Consider the following 24,102-nt stretch of genomic DNA (forward strand, 5'->3'; position numbering starts at 1 on the left):
TTAAGGAAACACTCCCATTTACCATTGCAACCAAAAGAATAAAATACCTAGGAATAAACCTACCTAAGGAGAGAAAAGACCTGTATGCAGAAAACTATAAGACACTGATGAAAGAAATTAAAGATGATACCAACAGATGGAGAGATATACCATGTTCTTGGATTGGAAAAATCAACATTATGAAAATGACTATACTACTCAAAGCAATCTACAGATTCAATGCAATCACTATCAAACTACCACTGGCGTTTTTCACAGAACTAGAACAAAAAATTTCACCATTTGTATGGAAACACAAAACACCCCGAATAGCCAAAGCAATCTTGAGAAAGAAAAACGGAGCTGGAGGAATCAGGCTCCCTGACTTCAGACTATATTACAAAGCTACAGTAATCAAGACAGTATGGTACTGGCACAAAAACAGAAATACAGATCAATGGAACAGGATAGCAAGCCCAGAGATAAACTCACACACATATGGTCACCTTATCTTTGATAAAGGATGCAAGAATATACAATGGAGAAAAGACAACCTCTTCAATAGTGGTGGTGGGAAAACTGGACAGCTACATGTGAAAGCATGAAATTAGAACACTTCCTAACACCATACACAAAAATAAACTCAAAATGGATTAAAGACCTAAATGTAAGGCCAGACACTATAAAACTCTTAGAGGAAAACATAGGCAGAACACTCTATGACATAAATCACAGCAAGACCCTTTTTGACCCACCTCCTAGAGAAATGGAAATAAAAACAAAAGTAAACAAATGGGACCTAATGAAACTTAAAAGCTTTTGCACTGCAAAGGAAACCATAAGCAAGACGAAAAGACAACCCTCAGAATGGGAGAAAATATTTGCAAATGAAGCAACTGACAAAGGATTAATCTACAAAATTTACAAGCAGCTCATGCAGCTAGATATCAAAAAAACAAACAACCCAGTCCAAAAATAGGCAGAAGATCTAGATAGACATTTCTCCCAAGAAGATACACAGATTGCCAACAAACACATGAAAGGATGCTCAACATCACTAATCATTAGAGAAATGCAAATCAAAACCACAATGAGGTATCATCTCACACTGGTCAGAATGGCCATCATCAAAAAATCTGCAAACAATAAATGCTGGAAAGGGTGTGGAGAAAAGGGAACCCCCTTCCCACTGTTGGTGGGAATGTAAATTGATACAGCCACTATGGAGGTTCCTTAAAAAACTAAAAATAGAACTGGCATATGACCTAGCAATCCCACTACTGGGCATATATCCTGAGAAAACCATAATTCAAAAAGAGACAAGTACCACAATGTTCATTGCAGCACTATTTACAATAGCCAGGATATGGAAGCAACCTAAGTGTCCATCGACAGATGAATGGATAAAGAAGATGTGCCAGATATATATATAATGGAATATTACCCAGCCATAAAAAGAAATGAAATTGAGTTATTTGTAGTGAGGGGGATGGACCCAGAGTCTGTCATAAAGAAGTCAGAGTGAAGTCAGAAAGAGAAAAACAAATACTGTATGCTAACACACATACATATGCAATCCAAAAAAAAAAAAAAAAAAAAAAAGAAAAACGGTTCTAATGAACCTAGGGGCAGGACAGGAATAAAGATGCAGACGTAGAGAATGGACTTGAGGACATGGGGAGGGGGAAGGGTAAGCTGGGATGAAGTGAAAGAGTAGCATTGACAAATATACACTACCAAATGTAAAACAGATAGCTAGTGGGAAGCAGCTGCATAGCACAGGGAGATCAGCTTGGTGCTTTGTGACCACCTAGAGGGGTGAGATAGGGAGGGTGCGAGGGAGACGCAAGAGGGAGGGCATATGGGGATATATGTATACATATAGCTGATTCACTTTGTTATACAGCAGAAACTAACACAACACTGTAAAGCAATTATACTCCAATAAAGAGGTTAAAAAAAAAACTGTTGGGTGATCTCTTTAATACAAGGACTCAAAATAAATGCAACATAGTAAGTTAACACTCTTTTAGCTCTTCTGATGTCTATAATCTATTCAGTCAAAAGTAATGTTCAGTAGTCAAAGGCTGTATTTATTATGTACAGCTGTTAATTACACCTATTGACTGAAATTATGCTTTAAAAATGAATTTAAATATAAATGAAATGAGCTAACATAAAGCAACTTTAAAGGAAAAAAACCAAAATACTAACAGCAGAAGAAATTTGACTTCTAAAGTTTTAGTCACCTTACAATATGTAATATTAAGCTTAAAGTCCAGCTAAACTGGCAATAAGTTCCTGAAATAATACTTACAACCCCAAAGCTTATACTATCATTAATCTCCAACTGCATTTCATTAAATGAATCCAGCTCATTGGTGCCTAAAATAAATGCAAATTAAATGTGTAGATGAAATGTGAAAAGGAATTGCGTAACATACAGTTTGGGTTTGGCAACATTAAAAATTACTTCAATAAATAGAAAGCAAATGGATATCTGCAATTTAAAAAAGACGAAAAGATAACTCTCTTCACTGAAATAACTGTATGAGGAAAAAAATGGCATAAACATGTAGAACTGGAGCAGAGGGAAATCCTGAACAGACTCTGGGTTCAATTAGTATAGCCTAAGTAGGTTACACTAGAACCCTTCAGAATTCAGTTGGATTATTCATTGCTCTCCTTTCCTGTTCTTTATTAAAGAAAAAGAGGAGAAGGTTAAAAATTCTTTGTATACCGTTTCAAAACTAATCCCCATTTGCTCACCTGCTGAAATCTTTCTCCGTCTCCAGCTCTTCTTCTCCATGACCAAGACGCAGGAGGTGACGCTCGTCAATGTCTAAAGCCATGATTTTCTCAAACAACTGGTTCAGGGCCTGGAAAATAAAAAAAAAAAAGAATGATGGAGAATTTTATAGAATCAGTAGGCTCCTTTAAAAGTAACAAAAACTAACAATCAGAAGGATAGAAACGAATGAGCCTTGCCCAGTCAGATAAGAATCAAAGTCAAAACACAGAAGGAAACATCTTATATTAAGGCCATTTATAATTTAAACAAAATAGTATTTTTATTGATTTCTGATATTGCTACATACGTGTACTTGGTCAAATTAGTAACTGGAAATCATAAAAACCATCTATCCATTACATCTCTGATAATTTATGAAAAGAGAAGGCTTTGGCTCAGTATGTATTTCTCTCAAGTAGTAAAAATTACTAAAATAATTAACTATCACATTAAGTCTCATTTTATTTAACAGAATTTCCATGAGTTGCAGAAAACTGAAAAGTTTTTGTGGTTGGAGAAGTCCTCTTAGGAGATGTGTGGGTAGAATACTTCAAAAGGATCACAGAGAGGAAAGGTAAAGTGCATCATTCAAATCTCAGACTTAAAGTCTAAATTAGCTCTCTATACAATAAGAAGCAGAGCACTCATCGCAAACTGTTCTGATGAAAGCCACTTACCTATGAAAATGTTCGTATTTGGGGCTCCCTGAAATCCTAGTATTTACTATCTGAACATCTGCAATTATAAAGTTTTGCAGAAAGGCAAAAGTTTCATTGCATGGAAAGATATGCTAATAAGATGACATTTAAAAATTAGCCCCCACTCAAATATTTCTCCCAATTTACCATTAGTTTAACCCCGCCCCGTGAGGTCAACATCCAGTCTTGTAAACATCCAGGCTACATAAGGTATACAGATATTCTTTGTTATCAAAATTCTAGCAATTAGAGCTCAGAAACTGATGAGATAAACATAAATCTTCAGGAAAAAAATTCACACAATCTAAACTCTTGATATTTTCCATCTAAAACTTGAGATGCAATAGATCAGACCACATGGCATTACTCACTGTCCAAACCTTTCCTATCCAAACTCACGAACCACATAGATTTAGGGGACAAAAGATACTAGCACATTGCAATCTCAGAAAAAACTGCAAGATTTCATCGTGAATTAAAGTGATGTTGGAGAACTGCTTGAATTATAGATGGGAACCAAGATCTGGTAAACAAGAGTTGTGAAAAATCAACGTCAGTTTGCGTTAAAGAGGATGGTCTGATTATCAAAGGAGCAAAGAAGTCTTTGGCTATTTTTGCAAAATAACCTTCTCTATAATTGTGCTACACAAGACAGTCATAAGTAGAGGATACTATAGAAAGTCATTATCAAGTTATGACAAAATTTACTAAAAAATATTATGTTAAAACAACACTGAATAATTCCTTATTCATTCTAAGAATCTGCAAATAGGTAAAATTATTACAGACTGAATTTTATTAAATAGAAGAAAAAAGTCTTCACACAGTTTGTTTCTTTTATCAAGATAAAGTCTTAACCCTCTCTTGTGCACAATTTTAGTACACCAGGCCAGTTACTTATAAACTTTAAAGAAATAAAAACGTAAGTGAATGAATTGGATACTATTAATTTTAAAATCCTGAGATTAAGTTGATGAATAACTGTAAATAACATTTAGCCTTCTAAAAAATGAAGTGTTTCTTTGTAGACCAACTTTTTTAAAGAACTGGTCAACTGAAATCACTATTGTTAACACGTATTCAGAGAAAACAAGTACCTTTGGAGATTTAGACTACCATGTGAGTTTCATAACATGTTTCAGAATGTTCTGAGAGCTAGCTCCCTGTCACATTTTACATGAGTTAATATCATTTGTTCTTTTTCATTTCTATGGTAGTGACAGCTTCAGAATAATTACCTCAGCACACATACAGATGTAAAGACCATTTTTCATCCATTATTTACAAGAAAGGAGTTTGTTTTGCTTGTTTTAGCTATTTATAAATGCCTTATGTGTTAGACCTGCAACCTAAAATTGTCCTTCCATGTAATATACATATTCATATGCATATTTTATAAGGATTTAAAATTCAATCCAGTATTAATATGATCTGGATTTAGTCTTTTAGGAATATCCATTCTACTAGTAGAAAAATACTACTAGTAAGGGGTAATGCTTTTGATCTCAAAGTAAGCATGGATGATGGGAGAAAAAGGCAATTACCACATATCCAAATATTCTGCTCAGCTTTTCCACATTTGGACTGCCTCTATTCGAAATAAAAGAATGTTTTTATATTTTTCTCAATATGGGCTGGTTATGACCAGTGATAAACAAACACTATGCTCATCAGCCTTTCCTGGTATTCTGTGAGCTCATAATCAGGTTATCATATAAGCAGAAATCTCCATTGTGCTTTCATGCATCTCCCGCTCCATACACGCATGTCCACCTCATACATGCATGTGTGCACGTGCGTGCACGCACGCGTGCGTACACACTCTCTCTCTTACCTGATTGGAATGAGTAACAATCAGAGTCCTCTGCTCTGGGAAATTGTGGTAGATGTTGGATATGATTTGGACTGCCACATCTGTTTTTCCTGTACCTGGTGGGCCCACAACCTAAAAAGCAGATGAACACATAGCAAACTACTAAGTTATCACATTGCTAGAAAATGGAGATTTTAAAACTGAAAGGTAAAATAAATTAAAAAATTCGCTGGGTAAGTTCAATGCAGAATGGACAAGACAGAGTTAGTGAACTTGAAGACAAATCAATAGAAATCACCCAACCTGAACTACAAGCATAAAAAAAAGATAAAAAAAATAATACACACAGCCTTGTGAATCTATGAGGCAATATTAAAAGGTATAACATATCTTTCAAATCCTAGAAAGAGGGGGAAAAGCATGCAGTGTAGAAAAAGTATTTAAAGAAATAATGGCTGAAAATTTCCCAAATCTGGCAAAAGACATAAATCGCAGATTCAAGAAGCTCATTTAACCATAAACAGAATAATCCCAAAGAAATCTAAGGCCAGACACATAATAATTAAATGGTTGGAAAAGACAGAGAAAAAAAATCTTAATAGCAACCAGAGAAAAATGATATATTACATATAGCAAAAAGATGTTTCAAATGACTGTGGACTTCTCATCAGAACCGTGGAAGCCAAAAGGAAGTGGAATAACATTTTTAAAGTGCTGAAAGGAGAAAACTATCAATGCAATATTCTTTGTCCAGTGAAAATATCTTTAAAGAATGAAGATGAATTAGAGACATTCTCATATGAAGGAAAATAAAGGTAATTCATTGCTAGCTGATCTGCTCTTAAAACTGGTAAAAGAAATCCTTCAGACAAAGGAAATGATACCAGAGGATACTTGAGATATCAGGAATAAAGGACAAATGGTAAATATAACAGACTATTCTTCTCCTCTGGAGTTCTTTAAAATATGTTTGATGTCTGCAAGAAAAAATTCTAATATTGCCTGATGGTATTTTCAGTGTATTTACAGGTAAAACATATGACAACTACAACATAAAAGGGGAAGGTAAAGGGACCTATACAGAAGCAAGGATCCTCCAATCAATTTAAGAGACAGAATACTGATTCTAAGTAGGCTGTGAGAAGGTAAGTATGTACACTGTAATTCTCTAGAGCAGCCATTAAGAAAAACCTATACAAGAGATATGCTAAAAGAACAAAATAGATAAATATAAATGATACACTAAAAACTATCCAAATAACTCAGAAGAAGGCAGGAAAAGGGAAACAGGAACACACAAAAAAGGGAACAAACATAAAACAAATAATAAAATGGTAGGCCTAAACCCAAACACATTAATAAGTACATTAAGTGTAAATGGACTGAACACACCAATTAAAAGCAGAGACTTGTCAGAATGGAGAAAAAAAAACATGCACCAACTATATGATGTCTATAAGGAACTCACTTCAAATATAATAAGTAGGTTAGAAGTAAACTGATGGGAAAAGATATATCATGTAAACACTAATCAAAAGAAAGCTGTGGTGGCTATATTAATATCAAAGTAGACTTTAGAGTAAAGAAAATTACCAGTGATGAAGATAGACATTATACATGACAAAAGTGTCAGTTCACCAAGAAGACACAACAACCCTGAAAGTGTATGTACATATCCATAAAGCTTTAAAATACATGAAGCAAAAATGTACAGAACTGAAAGGAGAAACAAATTCACAATAATAGTTGGAGACTTCAATACTCCTCTCTCAGTCAGTAACAGCAACAGTAGGTGGAATACCATCAGCGATAGAGAAGTACTGGATAACAGCATCAACCAAATGGATCTCATTGACATAAACAGGACACTCCACCCAAGACAACAGAACACACATTCTTTTCAAGTGCACACGGAATATTCACCAATAGATCATATCCTGGGCCATAAAACAAACCTTAATAAATTTTAAAAAATTGAAATCATAGAAAGTATGTTCTCTGACCATAATGGACTTAGACCAGAAATCAGTAACTGGAAGACAACAGGAAAACCTTCAAATACTTGGAAATTAAACACATTTCTAAATCATTGTCGACAGACTTTTTCTGTACAGGGCCAGCAAGTAAACATTTTACTCTTTGTGGCCCATACAGTCTCTGCTGCAAGTACTTAAACTCTGCTGTGGTAGCACAAAAATGGCTATAGGCAATACATAAATGAATGGCCACAGCGAGGTTCTAACAAAACTTTATTTATGAACGTTGAAATGAGTAGCGTCCATACACATAAGATGCCACAATTACTTATAAACACTTAATTCAGTTGGGTTTTTGGGCTTAAAACAGAATACACTCTGAAAATCTGACACTTCTAGTCTGAATCCATTTAAGAACTTGCAGAACAGTAACTCTCTTACCATAGTTAGCCCAGGCTGCATTCCAGCACGGATGGCCTCTATCTGTGTATGAGTGAACTGAATTGTATTCCTGCAAATAAGAGTTGATAAGAAGTTTGTTAAAAATAAAGATGGATGACGTTAGTAAGAATTTAGACAACAATGACCAGAGGTCTGAACATTTGCTCTATATTTGCCCCTTGTTTCCCAATTTCTTCCTTCTCCCAATCCAGCCCTTTCTGTGGGTGTGTGTGCAGTAAAAAGTACATAAAATAAGATATACCCTCTTAACAAATTTTAAATGTACAGTACAGTGTTGTTAACTATAAGCCCAATGTTGCACAGCAGATCTCAAGAACTTTACATCCTACATGGCTGACCCAATCTCTTCTGAATGACTCTCTTTACCTCCGCCCCTCCACAGACCAATTAAAACTGAATGAATTTTGTGGAAAGAAAAGACTACAGTTATTTTTCAATATGTTTAGCCCAGCCCAGATCTTAACAGGAGTGTCAAAATTCTAGTTCCAAATCTAACACCAAATACAATGCCACTTTATTAGTCATGGCACACAAGCACAAGGGTAGCTGCTAAATGCAACACATGGTCATGAAGTAAGAACCCTGTGCTCACATTAAGGTAGACTGCTAATATTTATTTCTCATAGTACCTGAAAGTGTTTCTTTTTGAAATATTACTACAGAGTGGCCAAAAATATTACTACAAATGGCCAAAACTAACAGAAGAGAAGTAAACAGGGTCCAGAAACAGAAGTTTCTAAATAATTTTTAAAATCAGAAAAATTTTTAAATATTACTAATCCACTTGAAATAGCAAACTATTATTCATTATTACAATTAGCAGAAATAGTGAAATTACCGTTTGGGCTGGTTGTAAGGATAAGGACCTCTATTAGGAATAACATGAGGTTCAACAATTAAGGTTTTTGCCTCTTCAGTGTCTTCATCTTCCTTCTCTGCATCTTTCCTTTTCTTCCCCTTTCCACTTCTTACTGGAAAAGTTATCCTATAAGACCAAAACCTTGTTCATCTTTACAATTAACAACAATTTACCAAGCACCTATCTTGTGCATGACATTGTACAGAGGATAATCAGATGAGTAAGAAGCATTTATAGTTTAAAGGAACTTACTATCTGCATATAAATTTTGAAAAAAGTATATTTAAAAGCATTAAAATGTAGTTAAGGGTGTTTAGATTAAGAAAAAGTCATCTGATTAAAGGAGAATCAAAGAAGAAACACTTATTTATATATTTACTTTGTTTTTTTTAGGGGAAATAATTAACTATTTTTTAATTGGAGTAATACTCACATAATATAAAATTTACCATTTTAAAGGTTCAATTCAATGGGTTTTAGTACATTCACAATGTTGTATAGTCATCACTACTCTCTAATGCCAGAATATTTCAATCAGTCCAAAGGAAACCCAATGCAATTAAGTAGTCACTCTGTATTCCAACCTAAACCCAGCCTCTGGCAATCAGTCTGTCTTTATATTGTCCTATTCTGGACATTTCATGTAAATGGAATCATACAATATTTGTTTTCTTCTGTCTGGCTTCTTTCACTTAGCATGTTCACAAAAGAAAATTTATATACTTACGGCACATGCACTGTAAAGTGCCTTACACACTGTCCTTCATTTAATCAGAAAAGGCTTTATGGGAAAGGTGGCATCTAAAATGAATTTCAAAAGACATTCCAGGAAGAAAGAAGGAGCCAGTTCCGCTGAAGTGTAGGATACAATAGAGAAAATAAGGCTAGAGAGAAAGGCTGGAGCCTTGTTCTGACACCTTTGGAATATCAAGCCTTTAAGGCAGAAGTTCTTAGCCTGGGGTCAGGGAAACCTCAGGAGGCAACTTCCCATAGGTACCTGAGGAAGTCGATGAATACCCTAAAATTAAACTAAAAAATTAATTCTCTCTCTGTACTTTTTCCAGTCTTTGTTCACATTCTGAAAAAACAGACAATACCAAAAAAAAAAAAAAAAAGAAAAAAAAAAAAAGCTAAGAACCAAAGAAGCTAAATGGTCAGCTCTTATTCTGATAAGCAACAGGAAAAATCAAATTTTTAGTTAGACAGTGGAATGACTCTAGCAGTAAGGCATGTAATGGGTTTAAGCAAGGAGACAGAGGGAGCAAAGACATTGCCATTATAAAGACTGAAGTGTTGAGGGTTTAGAGAGGTAGCAGTCAGGACTGACATTTGAAAAAAAATGTACCTTTAAGGCAGAATGTGTAAGACACAGCAGGAGTTATGGGAACAGAAAGATTACAAAACATTGCTGAGATTTCAAGATGATTTTGCCATTAACAAGATGAGGAAAGTACGGAGGAAGACTAGGTTTGGGAGTTATAAAGCATACATGCTTTTAAATATGCAGAATTATTATATTTATATATAACAGTTAACTAAAAACGTTCTAATTCGCAACTAAGAAAGTAATTAAGTCCTCTGCTACCACCAAGGTATACTTAGTGCTTCGCCACTAATCCATATGACGGAATTCATGAAGCAATCAGCACTTCAGGTACTTTGTTCTTTTTCTACTCAAATTAAACCAAAGCTCCTTTGAGTATAACTATATTATGAATATTTAAAATTTGTAAAAGCAATCAGGGTTAAAAGAAAAAAAGAGAATTTTTTCCTAAAACAAAAGAAAGTTCAAAATCACATGGCTATGTGTATTCATTAGCACATATTTCTTCAGTCAAACACTACAACTACGTTTATATAGTACTCTTCAGACAAAAAGCATTTACTGAACCCTTGTAAGACATGAGGCTACTTTCACTGTGGTCTTAAAATAGCTACTACACAAAGAATTAGAAACAGAGTCAAATAACATAAATTTATCCCAGTGATTATATGGTGAGGGTAAAGACTACCCAAACATAACCCAGATATGATGCTCAAAACTTACTTTAGCTACAGTCCTGATGGCCTAACTCAGACTGACTACAGAAAGCTTAAAAGGAGTATATCCAGTTTTGACTTTACCTGAAAGGGGGTATCTGTAGAGCTGGGTCATCCACAGTTACTTTAACATTATGACCGGGAAAGCTGGTTTTTAAATGCTCAATGGAGAAAAACGTATCATTGAAATCAAGGGTGGCGATCTGATTGGGCATTTTGGAATAATGTGCACTACTTGGATCCCCGTAACCTAAAATGATGTCATGCAGCCAGTCAGGTACCACACAATCAGTATTCATCAGGTTCCGAATCGTCTCCAGCACAGCCTGTCAGTAAGAGGACAAAAACGGATTTTGTGGAGAAGACATCTCAAACATTTGCACTTCAATGGAATGCCGAACGGATTTTGTGGAGAAGACATCTCAAACATTTGCACTTCAATGGAATGCCGAGCGGGCTGCACTAACCAGAATTCCTGAGTGTTTCAGGGCAAGAAGCTATTTTCTGCTGACAGGTGCTTGGCTAGACTGAATCAACAGCTATATTTTCAGCTGATACCATACACTGAGTTAAACAAAAGACCAAACTTAGCAAGAACAGTTTATCCATTAGTAGTTCATTTAGACAGAATGTCATAGATGAGTTTACCACTTGACTTCTGTTGAGCAGGATGAAAATCTGATCAGGTCTACACATTATAGACCTGATGTGGTCTATAATTATAGACCACTATAGAGCAAACCCTTAAAAAAATGCTTCCTCTTAGAAATTACTGGAGTTTTCTCCTCTTTATAGCCCATAGTTCCTCAATGCTAAGACCACATACAACCAGAGGCACATTAATGTATGCCTCGATTGTGAAACACACCACGATTTAGAAATACTAAAATTAACATTGCTAGAAAAAAGAAATAAAAAATAAAGTGAACAATGATAAAAATGAAACGTCAAAATTTCAGAATGAAAGAATCAGAACTACAATAAAAGGTCATTATAGCAGTTAATGTATACATTGTCAAGAGTAATTGCTAAAAGCTAAGGCAAATTCTTAAACTTTCCAATAATTATTTCAACAAAGTGATCTATGCCACATATGGAAATCAGAAGGCTAGGCTATTAATTTCAAAGAATAAAATAACCAAACCAGACATTTTTATATCATAAATGCTATACATCTAACAAGGTAATAAAATAACAGGATAGTGTATGTTAATCACACTTATATTGCCTTATTTTATTTTCTTGCACTTACCTCTACCTAAAATTCTCTTAGTCATTAGAGAACTGGTTACTTGTTTATCATTTGTCTAAACCCCATCAGAATACAATTTCCAATGAGAGCAGGGATCTAGAACAGCTTAAATACAGGATAGGTAAATGGAAAGATGGACAGATAAATGAGTATGTTCACATAATGGAGCCCCCAGATGAGGGCTCTACTCCCTAAGGTAATTACGATTCTAGTAGGGAGATACAATATGTCTTTCACAATGATACAAAGCAGCAGAAAGTGGCAAATTGTAAAGAATATTACAAAATACAATAGGAATACAGTTCAAAGTGGGTGAGAAATGGATGTAGTGGAGACTTTTGACATTAGGAAAGGTTTCAAGCAGGACAGTGGCATTTCAATTTAGTTCAAGTAAAAGATTTGTGGAAGAGCTTATTCCACCATTAATGGATAGTCACAGAAATGTTTTGAGAAGCAGAGTGAAATGATCAGTAGAAGTGAATGTAAAACAGGTGACTGACTATGAGGAGAATAAGAGTAGAGACACAGGAGGCTATTTAATGCAACTACTTAGGCAAGAGGTAGAGTATCCGGGTTAGGACAGGATACTGAAAGAGAGAAGGAAATAGATGAGGGATGTTGCCCAGCTATACAGTGAAACACCAAAGATACCAAAAGAGTGTTCTTCCTTTTCCCAACATAGGCAAGTTAATCATTCCCTCTCTTCCTTGAATCAGAAACTGAATGCCTCTTTTGAACTTCCATGCATCCTTCTTATGACTGCAAACCTTTCACAGTAGTTACCTGTTTATATTTCTAACTTCTCTTATTAGTAGTCTAAGCTCCCTAAAGGTATAAGCTGTGTCTTACTCATCTTTATTAGCTCCATATAACTTATTACAATACTAGACACACAACAGACATTAAATAAAATGGTGAAAGAAATGACTATAAGAAAGGAACTATTTTTCTTTTAGTAAACTAACTGAAATTCACTCATTACTGAGCAATAAAACAGAGACAGACCAAACAGAGGCCCTGCCAGCATAAGTTTGCATTCTAATGCCAGAGAAATAACAAATATAAAGTCCTTCTAAAGTCAGATAACTAACAAATATATAATCATCAGGTATAATAAAAGCTGTGAGGAAAAATAAAGATAATTGGATAAGGAACGATGAGAAAGGGAAATGCTACTTTAGATAAGGTTGTCAGAGAGGACTTCTCTTAGGAGGTGACATTTAAACAGAGCTGCCCATGTAAAGTGAAAGAAAAAACCATGTAGATACCTGGGAGAAGACTGTCTAGGTAAGCGGAAATACCACGTACGGAAGCCTGCATTATTAAAGAGGAGCAAAAGTGTCAGTGTGATTGGCATGGAGTGAAGAAGGAAAAAGTGTTAGAAAATGGTGTTGGAGAGGCAGCCAGAGGACAGATAATAATTGGACTTTTGGATTACGGTAACAACTTTCTACTGCGATGGGAGACCACTAAAGGGTGTGAACAGGGGTACCAAGGTATAATTCACATTCAGTCACTATGTGGAGAAGAGTAGAAGGGGAGGAGCAGTCAAGAAGAGAAGCAGGCATGTGAGACATGAAGGTGTCCTGCACATGGCATCGGTGGAGGTGGTGAGGTAATTAGACTGATTGATGGATTGGATGTGGAGTGTGAGATAGAAAATAAATTCCTTTGTATATGAGATTTTCTTTTTTTAAAAACGGTAATAAAGTGATGATGTATAAGAAGCACTGTTTTGGGGGAGAGAGAAAAGAAAGGCATTTGTGCAAAAGCTAGTGTTATCACATGCTAGAACTGCTCAATGTTTAAGTTTTATAATATAGTTTCAAATAATACTTCCAAATTCTTCCTTACTAAAACTCCTTTTCTCTCCATAAAGTTATTATAAAGGTAAAACTCTCTAGCCCCCAAACTTCCCTTCTCCCACTAATGAGTAAAGTATAAATACAAAATATCACAGAGTAATTTAGAACCCTGAGGTTCCACATCTGTACTCTTAAAGTAATTTGAAAATACACCTACATTTGATTTAAAAAAGAAGTCTCAGTAAACAAACAAGCAGTTTTCTTCATCTCAGACTGAAGCATAAACTGAGTATCTAATATACAAAAAGCAAGAAGGGAGGCTGATTTTTAAAATAACACCTGGATTAATTTATATTTTAAGTTTCCAAACTCATCAAAAGAAAAAGTAAGATTTAGCAAATAAATTTACTTAAGTTTTTAGATTTAATCTATATGTTAAGAATTTAAGAGATTTGTTTAGAATCTAAACAAAAGCAGTGATCGTTATTCTAACAAATCTTTTTTAACCTAGGATCTATATATTTATGTCTTAAAAGTTATTCAAATTATGAAATACTACTTTTAGTTGACAGCCCCCAAATTACCTTAAAGTTATTTTCCTTCGGTTTTCTCCTCATTATTATATTGAAAGTTTCATACACATCTTCTGCTCCATTTTGTATCGTATTGGTCATATCTTGTTGATACTGGTTTGGATCCAAAAACACTCTAAATGTCCTTGATTCTCCTCTAAGATTGGGTCTGGGTTCAGGTCCTAGACATTTTTTTAAAGTTTGTTAAATGAAATATATTCTTTTCAAATATCATAGTAAGTTAGCAGAATTCCTTTTCCAGAAATGATGAGTAAAGTGTCCATATTTAACTCCAGCAATTCCCCCAAATAGAATGCCTTCCACTCATCCATTTTGAGTTCCAAGCTGAAAATATTTTCTCCTTTCTCTAAACTGTCACTATTTCTTCCCAGAACAGTCTTGTGATGTTTATGGTGCCATGCCATGAATTGCAATTATTTGTGTATGCCCTCAACTAGAATAGGATCCTTAGAGGTCAAAGAACTTTACTTGTGTCAGTTACTCATAGCTCCTCCTATTGCCTTACATGTAGTAGGTACTCGGCTGATTACTCTTTATGTCCTTCCACATTCCATGTGTAACATCACTAGTATAACAGGAAATTTCATATACTAATGGCTGAAAGCTCAGAGGCTTTTTCTTGCCCCTTTGCCCTCTCTCCTCTCTTTTTGCCTTAGACCTCCAACTCTGGTCCCATGACGTGGCCTTATGTTTATTCTACCTGTCCTCCATTCTCTTCTCCTATTTTCTTTTACTCTAGTGATAAGAGTAGCCTAATTTTCAGCCCCTTAGCAATGATTTGATCTTGAAATCACGGGTAGTAGAAGCTGATTCAAGTTCTGAGAGAAGTTTCATAAACAAATTGTAAAATAAGCACTGGACACAGATGCAGTTATAATTTAATAGTAAGTATTATCAAAAAAGTCAGGACAACAAAAGAAAGAATTTCAAAAAACAATCAGTTAAGTCTAAGAAATCAAACTGCGTTTCTAAATAGGGTAATGCTGGCATCTTGGGCAGGACAGTTCCTTCTAGAAGACAGTTCTGCTTAGATACTCAACATCCCGGACCCCCATCCATCAAACCCCAATAGCTCACCATCCTCTTCCTCTACCCCAGTCATATGACATACCACCATGTATTCTGAAACACAGGGTAGTGCTGTTTCCATTTGAGAACCACTGCTATCATGAATCAAATCAGTAAAACTTAAAAAGGAAAAATTAGAAAAATATATCACTGAACAACTATAAGAGGTGCTTAGAGGTTTTTGAAAGCAATATTGTAAAGTATCATATAAGGAAGAATTTTAAATATAGGCAATTTCAAAAGATCCTGTCCAATATCTAAAACAGAAGTTTAGAAACCATATTATTTATTTCTAAAACCAGGTGGTAGGTACCCTACACACTTCTATATATAATTCTTTGTGTTGATTTAGTATATAAAACAACTGAAATAAATCACCTAGGACACAAAAAGGAAAAAAGGCAAAGAAATTTATCATTATGTATACACACTCTTTCAAAAATACAGATCACCATACCGTCTTCAATGACACGCCCTTTATCATCCAGCATGCCCTGGATTTCACAGCCTCTGACATAAACCAGGCCAACCTGTTCAATAAAAGGTCTCCTCCGGTCAAACTTGGTACCATAAGGTTTTGTGGGACGCACAGTGATTAAAAAGCATACATCATGCTTCCGAAGTCCTAGTAAAACACAAAAGACATTTTCACTTATTAGAATGACACTGCTTTGTCTCCTGTTGGCAAATTCTCATCCTCTTATCTTTTGAAAAGGTATTAAAAACATTTAAAATATCAGAGGTGATCAATGATTACATGCGCTTTGTAATACAATTACGGGTTTTCCTATAACCTTCAATACTCAATGTTTGACAGCAATAATTAAATAAAAATTTCTCTTTATATTAAAATTAGAAACTTTTATGCCGTATATACATTACTGAATAAGTCCTCCAGATCATGCTACAGCTCCAAAACTGGATGCTTGTCATCATTCTTATTTATAACATTCTTAATAAGTAACCAAAAATATGGTTGGCATATAATCCATCCATAGCGTATTTAGCAGGTTTCTAACATCAGTTTAAATTATCCATCAGTGTCATTTCAACAACAGTCTAACTGTATTTCACCAGAAGAGGTCAAGTCTAGAATAATTCATCAAGGCACAAAAGCATTGTTTATAGATAGCATCTTGAGAAGACAGCTGAATTATATATTGCTTCAGTTGGCAAATGCTGAAATTTTTATAAGCAAATGTCAAGAAGGAGGAGACTTGTGCCAAAGTCTGTAGTTTCTCAGTCATTGGCTCAAATAATGGATTCAACTGGATTCCCAGCTCTATTAAAAGTACACACTGGAAGACGAGGGACACAAAATTAGACCACACAGCACGTAATGTTACACCACTTAATCTTCAATTTTTTCCCCCGATTCATTTTTTTCTTTAGTTTTCTTTCTTTATTTATTTATTTAATTTTTGGCTGTGTTGGGTCTTTGTTGCTGCGCGCGGGCTTTCTCTAGTTGCAGTGAGCGGGGGCTACTCTTCGTTGTGGTATGCAGGCTTCTAATTGTGGTGGCCTCTCTTTGTTGCAGAGCACGGGCTCTAGGCACACAGGCTTCAGCAGTTGTGGCACGTGGGCTCAGTAGTTGTGGTTCACAGGCTCTAGAGCGCAGACCCAGTAGTTGTGGCGCACAGGCTTAGGTGCTCCACAGCATGTGGGATCTTCCCGGACCAGGGCTGGAACCCGTGTCCCCTGCATTGGCAGGCGGATTCTTAACCTCTGTGCCACCAGGGAAGTCCCCCGAGTCACTTCTGTTAGTCATTGTATAGTATAAATGCAAATTTAAACAGTCTGCTTGCTCATAACCTTGGTAATAAGAGATACAACTAAATCAAATCAGCCATGTGAGTGCTTTACTTATAGTATTAGCACCATTCTGGTTTGTTTCAATATGGAATAGGGTTTAAGTGTGCTAGAAATAGTAACTGATTCATAATTATGACTTGATTGTTTACTTCCCAACAAATTCTATGCAAAGAAGCAGGAGAACAATGCAAACTAAGGGGAAATGATCTACTATGTGAGTTGTACCGCCTATATGACTTCTGATCTGCACAACTCATTAAAACTTCCCAGTCTCAGAGCCAAAGAAGTGGGCCTGAGAAGTAATTTAATCCCTACCAATGTTACCTTTTGGCATCACAGAGGGATGCTGTGGGACGTCTTACATCCACATTAAAAATACCTGTATTACAATAAGCTGAACTCTCCTTTCAACCATTTGCATTTACTCCTGGCTGTGCCTTCTAGGGCAGAATCCAACATTTCAGTTTCACTAATTCTGTTTCCTTAATTTTAAATGGGGTAATGGAGAAGATAAGGGCCCGAGCTTCACACCTTCTTGAAGTGACAACAATGTTTTACAGTATTTAGCTTAAATTCTTCAAAAATTTTCTGTTTTTACAGGACAGTATTCCTTGCTATTTACAGAACCTCCCTCTCATTTTTTACTTGGTTGCTCTATCTGGAATCAATAAAGGGCCTGCATTTTGGCTCTGGCCTCCCAGGAAACACTCTTCTCCCCACCATGCCCCGGATGAATGGCTTGTCCTACAATACCCTACTGTTCCCTATCTTGCCCATCAAAATTTACCCATTCTATTTCTCATCTACCAGAGGCCTATGTTTAAAAAAACAAGAGAGACTATTTGATGGCCTTCTGATTACCAGTCTCCAAAGTAATGGAGGTAAGAGACTCGTAAGGGGTTTGGGGTAACAAATCCTTTTTTTTCCTTAACACCATAATGCAGGCTTGTCATCTGTCATCTATACATTTCTACAAACAAAGGGTCTTTTTTTCCCTTCAGGTTTTACTTCTAGCCATCATTGCTTCTAGGGGTGGCCAATAAGTTATTTCAGTTCATTACCCACTACATAAAACGGTGTTTATTTTAACACCTCTTTAAGCTCCAAGGGGCAATAAATGTAAAACCTTCTTCAGCAACTGAATGACTTTCTCACAATTCAGCAATAATAAAGGTACATATTATTCTAGATGTGTAATGCACCAGATTTGAACAATTTTGAAGGATACAAGAGCCACAAAAACAATCTGTCACAAACTATACCAACTATGGTGGCCATATGTTAAACATTTGGCCAGCTTTGTTGCTGGATTCCTTCAGAATTATTTGATAAATATATCATACAGTCCCTATGGTTATAAACAGCTATATCGAGAGCAATAATTTCTGAAAACTGATCCATTAAGGGACCATCCCTTTCCTTCTGGCATGCCAAGAAGGTAGAAGGAGATAAAACCCACCAGCTCCTGTTTCTCATAATGGGGCAGCAAGAGCTCTCATAGACAGCTGGGAGAAAAATACAAAAGTGCCAATTAAAAATCAGTTTACGTGTCATTTCTGGCACAGGTGGTATTGATGTTTTAACTCCATTTGACTTAGTAACTTAGAACATATCTGCCTCTAAATAAAATTGTGACATAGAACTCCCATCCCTAAAATCTTGCTTAGTAAAGAATAGGGAAAATAACTTTCCTGCAATTATTATTTATCCTTGAATACATTTGGTTTCACTGATTTTTTTTATCTGACTTCTTCTCTTTGGTACAAATAAACTATTGCTTCTTTCTGAGTTGCTTTGAGTTTGTCTAATTTTGATTTTGCATCTGTATTTTCCACAAATTGTAATAACATCCCTATTCACTTTACTTTGGCTGCTTTTATCTCTTAAAAATACCAATTTTCCTTACTTGCTTTGCATGTGTGCAAGTTATATGTGGGTTTCCCCCCTTTCTTTTCTGAACACAAATATTTTATTCTTTTTATAGTGATCCTATAAATTCATAAACATTATCCTCCTAAATTTTACGATTTAAAATGCTCTCCTCTCAGCTCTGCCAACTGCAATTTTCAAAACACTGATATACGTGCTATTTTATGCTCTTTATCAGAGTATTAAGGTATGTAATTATTCTTGTATGAGCTTTGGTATTTTTACTAGTAATAACTATAAATCAATTGCCATTCTTTAAAACAAATTTTAAAGATAAAATTTAATAAATTTACAAGGGCAGTATCTGGTGAATGTGCTCTGCTAATGCTCTAAGCCAAAGTCTATAAATTGAAAAAGCAAAAGGTGACCACTTCTTGAAAGGCAAAGTTACCTTCCCACTCATCTCTGATGTGGTCTCTGACGTTCAGATGGATGGTGACGTCTGCGCGAACCCGGGTTGGCCAGTTCTCGCCTATGCTGGGTTTGGCAACCTCCACCACGGTGAACGCCACGATGGGCTGGGCCATTCGCGCCCAGCCACCGAATACCACCCCGCCATACTCAGACTGCCTGGAAACCAGAAGCAGAAGACTGATTACCCAAGCAAAAAATAACTTTTGCCCAACTTTGGACAAGTTAAACTAGTAACTAAGAATACATGGTTAGCTAGTATTTAAGCCCTAACATTAGTAACTCTTATTTCTAAACTCAAAAAAACCCCTAAGTCTCAATATTTGGGAAGTATATATGGTAGGATGAAACAGGCAAACATGGTCCAGAAAAGAAAGGGAAGTAGAGGAATGTCCCCCACATCCCCAGAAAAACATATAACTCTATGTACGTAAGAGCTGAGCCATTGTGTCAAAGAATGAAATAATCCAGCACATTCAGTTTTATTTTATATTCTTACCCTCTTCCCCTCTTCATCAGGATAGCCTCAACTGTTTACATTTTATCTTATGTATTATAAATATTTCTATAAGTTGCTTCAAAAATGTTTTAGAACAAGTTAGACTTTAAGAAATTAAAAACAAGCAAATGACAATATCTATGCAAATGCTTTCTTTCGGGCATAATATTTAAAACACTGAAAAGACACTGCTATGGATGGGAGTGTGGGGAATCATCAAGCTAGTTGTAATAACCAGAACCACTAACAAGCAAATATTCATTCTTTCTTCTTATATTGGTGCTTTAGCTTTTACATTAAATAGTGTATTTGGGAAATCTGTAATATAAAAACTGCAGCAACACTCCAAAATTGGAAAGTACTGCCAAAAATGACATGCTTACAAAGATAAAGAGAATCTATATCCTAAGTAAAGGCTTTTGTAAACAACAAAAAATTATAAAACTTCATAACATCAAAGAGTGAAACTAATTAAAAATAAAAGTTCTGCAATCCAATGACTTGGTCAGTATTAAAACAATTTCTAAAAGGCATTACCTTGTGTCTAAAAGCTTTTGTAATAACTTTCTATCACCTCCCCCATTTTTCACAACTTTACTACAATATAGTTTATATACCATTAAATTCATTCTGTAAATGTACAATAACTTTTAGTAAATTTACAAAGTTGTGCATCCATCACCACAATCCAATTTTAGAACATCTTCATCATACTTTAAAAAGATCCCTCTTGTCTACATGCAGTCAACCCTTCCTACTCCCAAGCAACCACTAATCTACTCTCCCCAATTCTTTCCTCCTTTATAAAATCTACCTGCAACATGAGGCATTAAAAGAGTATAGATTTCTGATCCTTATAAGCACATCCTCTTTTACACTGCTCAGTAGTTTCAGCAGCCTGAAAAATGATTAGAACTACGCAATAAGTAAAAATGCCTCTGCTACTTTTCCACCTTCAAGACATGAAACAGAAGGAAGCCTTACCCCTTTAGATCTCATTTTTTAACAGTTTCCAATAATAGGCAATTAGGAATGAAAATTTAGAAAAATTTATTACCAACAGTTATCTCCAAAAAGTAACATTTTCTTCCACTAGCAGAAAATAATTAAAAAATATTATTTTATTAATAAACCATAAGAACTCCAAGTATTACTGCTTTATTTGGCATTTAAGTAAAATATAAATGCATTCTACTTGATGAGCTGCTAGTTACTAAGTCCCTACTTTGCAAAATGACCAAAATTAGGTCCAGAATCTGAGCATATAAGTGCAAGGTAACCATAAATTGTAAGGGAGCTTTCTAATCAAGCACTCCCCTGGGGTCCAAACAATGGGCAATAATTTCAGCAAAGCTGTGGGCAGAAACCATCAGCTAGTGGGTATACAAATTGTACAGCGCTAGCCTGCCCACTGATTCAACTGATTATTAAGTCAAAAATACTTTGTTGTGTTTTAGACTCTCACCCAGAATAACTTTTCACATAATAATTAATTAAAAATTAGAACTGTGTATGAAATAAAATATGGAAGTGAAAAAAACATCATAATCACAGTGTCCATGCAGCTCTCTGTAATTAGTAAGGAGAGAAGCCTGGAAGATACCTGAATCAGTTCACACTCAAAATATGTTAAGCTTTTCACATAGAATGCAGTATAATTGTACATATGTATGCATGGTGTGACAAGAATGTAATGAAAATTCATTTTACAGAATTATTTTACCCATTTACAGTCAACTGTGATATATAACTTATCTCCAATAATTTCATACTTAGAATGAAATAGTGAATGAAGGGCATTTACCCAAGGTTAGTCATGTCTAAAAAGCAAAACGAACCTTCACAAATCTTATAATGCAGAGCTGCCTACAACAGAATGAAAGTCTTTTCTTAGCTAAAGGAGTTCCAGACAGAGGCTAGCAGGTGGAAAGTTGAGTTTAGGCAGAAAAGTTCTTCAAATAACGAAACCTACTCAACAGGCCCTAAAAGTAAATGCTGATGATTTAGTCTCTTCAGGGCAACCTATGGATGGAGGGCAGGGAAGATGTTCCAATGTTCCGCTCTGTGCAGTGTTCAGCTATGCCCCTCATCTCCCGCCAGGTCCTTCAGAGAGGCTGACTGAGACTAGTGGTGACAGCCACAAGAGCGGCTGGGGTAACAGAATACCCCTTTACCATAAGCTTCTCCCAGGACTTAAACTGCCCTGCCTAGTACAGGCCTGCTGGCCAGCCCATACCCTTCCCTCTTTACCCTTTTTCTAATGCCCAACCTCCTCCCCCCTACATTTCTCCCTCCCGCCCCACTTCCCAGAACAATGACCTCTCTTCCCTTACCCTCAGCCCCACTTCCAACGACCCAGATACATATTTTCTATTTTAGCACTTTGGATATATCTAATTCACATTCAAGAACTTCTCAAAGAGTAAGTATCTCATATTTTAAAGGGCATCTTCACGACAGATATATTATTTCTAATTACACGTGTGAGGTTTCTGACAGAAGTATGTCAGTCACTGTTTGCATCTCTTCATTGCAAGTGGAACCAATTTACTAACCATGGCTTCATTCTGCTGACACTATCCTCGATGTCCTGCCTAATTTCATAAGTTGATTCTAAGCGGAAGAGATTAAAGTTCCTTAGGAGGTAATCATGAAGAGTCAAAAACTGCAAATTCAACTTGGGAAGAGCAAGACAACCTGAAAAGGAAAATAACATCCAGATTTGAATTATTTTTTTTAATTAGACATCTGCTTTATGTATTAAAACAAGGCAGCACAAATTTGTTAAGAATCTAGTTTAATGGTGTCTAAAATACAGCATATTTGATAAGGTCGTGTTCTTACTTCCACACAGAAACTGAAACCAAGTTAACAAATGCCATCTATTAAGACTGGGAATAAAGGATGAATTTCATTAATACACGTAATCTGCACATCAATGACTCATATGCAAACAGTGCTTCTAAAAAGTATTTAAAGACACTTAAAACTAACACAAGTAGTTTAAAAATTCTTCTTTACCACCTAATTTGTATTTGGCAAATCTCAAAGTAAATAATGCTACCATAAACATAGCCCATGACCAAATTTACCAAGAAAACTGAATTAGGATATTACCTTACACAACTCTGTCTTCAGTGATCACTACTGTGCTCTGAACCTTTGCTAGACTTTAAGGATAAGGCATTGATTGTATGTTATTCCTGGAGTTATTGCCCTTCTCTGACAACATTAATGAACCACATCCTTTCCATTACCTTCACCTAACACTATTTCCCTGTGATAATAAGTAACCAAGCACTCAGCACCAATATCAAAAAGGTCAAAAAAGAAGAACCCCAGGGACTTCCCTGGTGGTCCAGTGGTGAAGTCTTCACCTTCCAGTGCAGGGGGTGCGGGTTTGATACCTGATCGGGTAGCTAAGATCCCACATGCCTCGCAGCCAAAGAACCAAAACATAAAACAGAAGTAATACTGTAACAAATTCAATAAAGACTTTAAAAATGGTCCACATCAAAAAAATCTTTAAAAAAAAGAAGCCCCAAACACATTTCACTAGCAAATCATATTATTTTCATCATCCCTATCCATACTTACCAAAGAAACAATGCACCTAAAAGCAAGAAACATCAATGTACAAAAATTTCACATCATTTGTTAGTAAACTCTGACTTATAATCTAGTTCAATTTCTTTCAAGCCAGAAGCTGAAAGCATCTCTTTTGATAGCATACTTATATTAAAAAAAAAAAAATTAACATATCACTATTTTGTAACCCTCCCTGAATTAACAAATCTAGGTATTAAAGAGCAATATCACAAAAAGAAAGACAACCAGACATCATGTGCCTCCTGATGAAAGAATACACCACCAACAAGGATCTTGCCAAAGAGAGAATATCTCCGCCTGATCAAGCCAATTTGTAGAAAAAATAAAGAGCAGAGGGACATGTTGAACTGTACTGTGAGTAGTCAATTAGAAAAATCTAGACTGTGGAAAACTATACAGATCAAACAACTCAGGGTCTTCAACAGAAAGAAGAGAAAGGGATACAGTGGGTACCTGTAAAATAAAAGGCATCTTAAAATGTACAGGACTGACTATGGTGTCTAGGG

General features: G+C 35.6%; 1 protein-coding gene across 3 annotated transcripts in view; it reads right to left on the reverse strand.

Moving 5' to 3' along the window:
• The window catches only part of AQR (aquarius intron-binding spliceosomal factor), a 116,063-nt gene that overhangs the window by 51,518 nt on the left and 40,443 nt on the right, over window positions 1-24,102 (reverse strand). For all 3 annotated transcript variants that reach the window (XM_068548856.1, XM_068548853.1, XM_068548864.1), the window contains 9 exons: window positions 22,543-22,684; window positions 19,469-19,647; window positions 15,794-15,961; window positions 14,260-14,429; window positions 10,703-10,944; window positions 8,558-8,704; window positions 7,699-7,768; window positions 5,303-5,413; window positions 2,749-2,858 (listed from right to left, as the gene is read on the reverse strand). In XM_068548856.1, the coding sequence (XP_068404957.1) occupies window positions 2,749-2,858; window positions 5,303-5,413; window positions 7,699-7,768; window positions 8,558-8,704; window positions 10,703-10,944; window positions 14,260-14,429; window positions 15,794-15,961; window positions 19,469-19,647; window positions 22,543-22,684 (1,339 nt within the window). The remainder of the gene's footprint in view (window positions 1-2,748; window positions 2,859-5,302; window positions 5,414-7,698; window positions 7,769-8,557; window positions 8,705-10,702; window positions 10,945-14,259; window positions 14,430-15,793; window positions 15,962-19,468; window positions 19,648-22,542; window positions 22,685-24,102) is intronic.

The sequence above is a fragment of the Eschrichtius robustus genome, chromosome 1 (assembly GCF_028021215.1).
Source record: "Eschrichtius robustus isolate mEscRob2 chromosome 1, mEscRob2.pri, whole genome shotgun sequence".
Lineage (NCBI taxonomy): Eukaryota > Metazoa > Chordata > Mammalia > Artiodactyla > Eschrichtiidae > Eschrichtius > Eschrichtius robustus.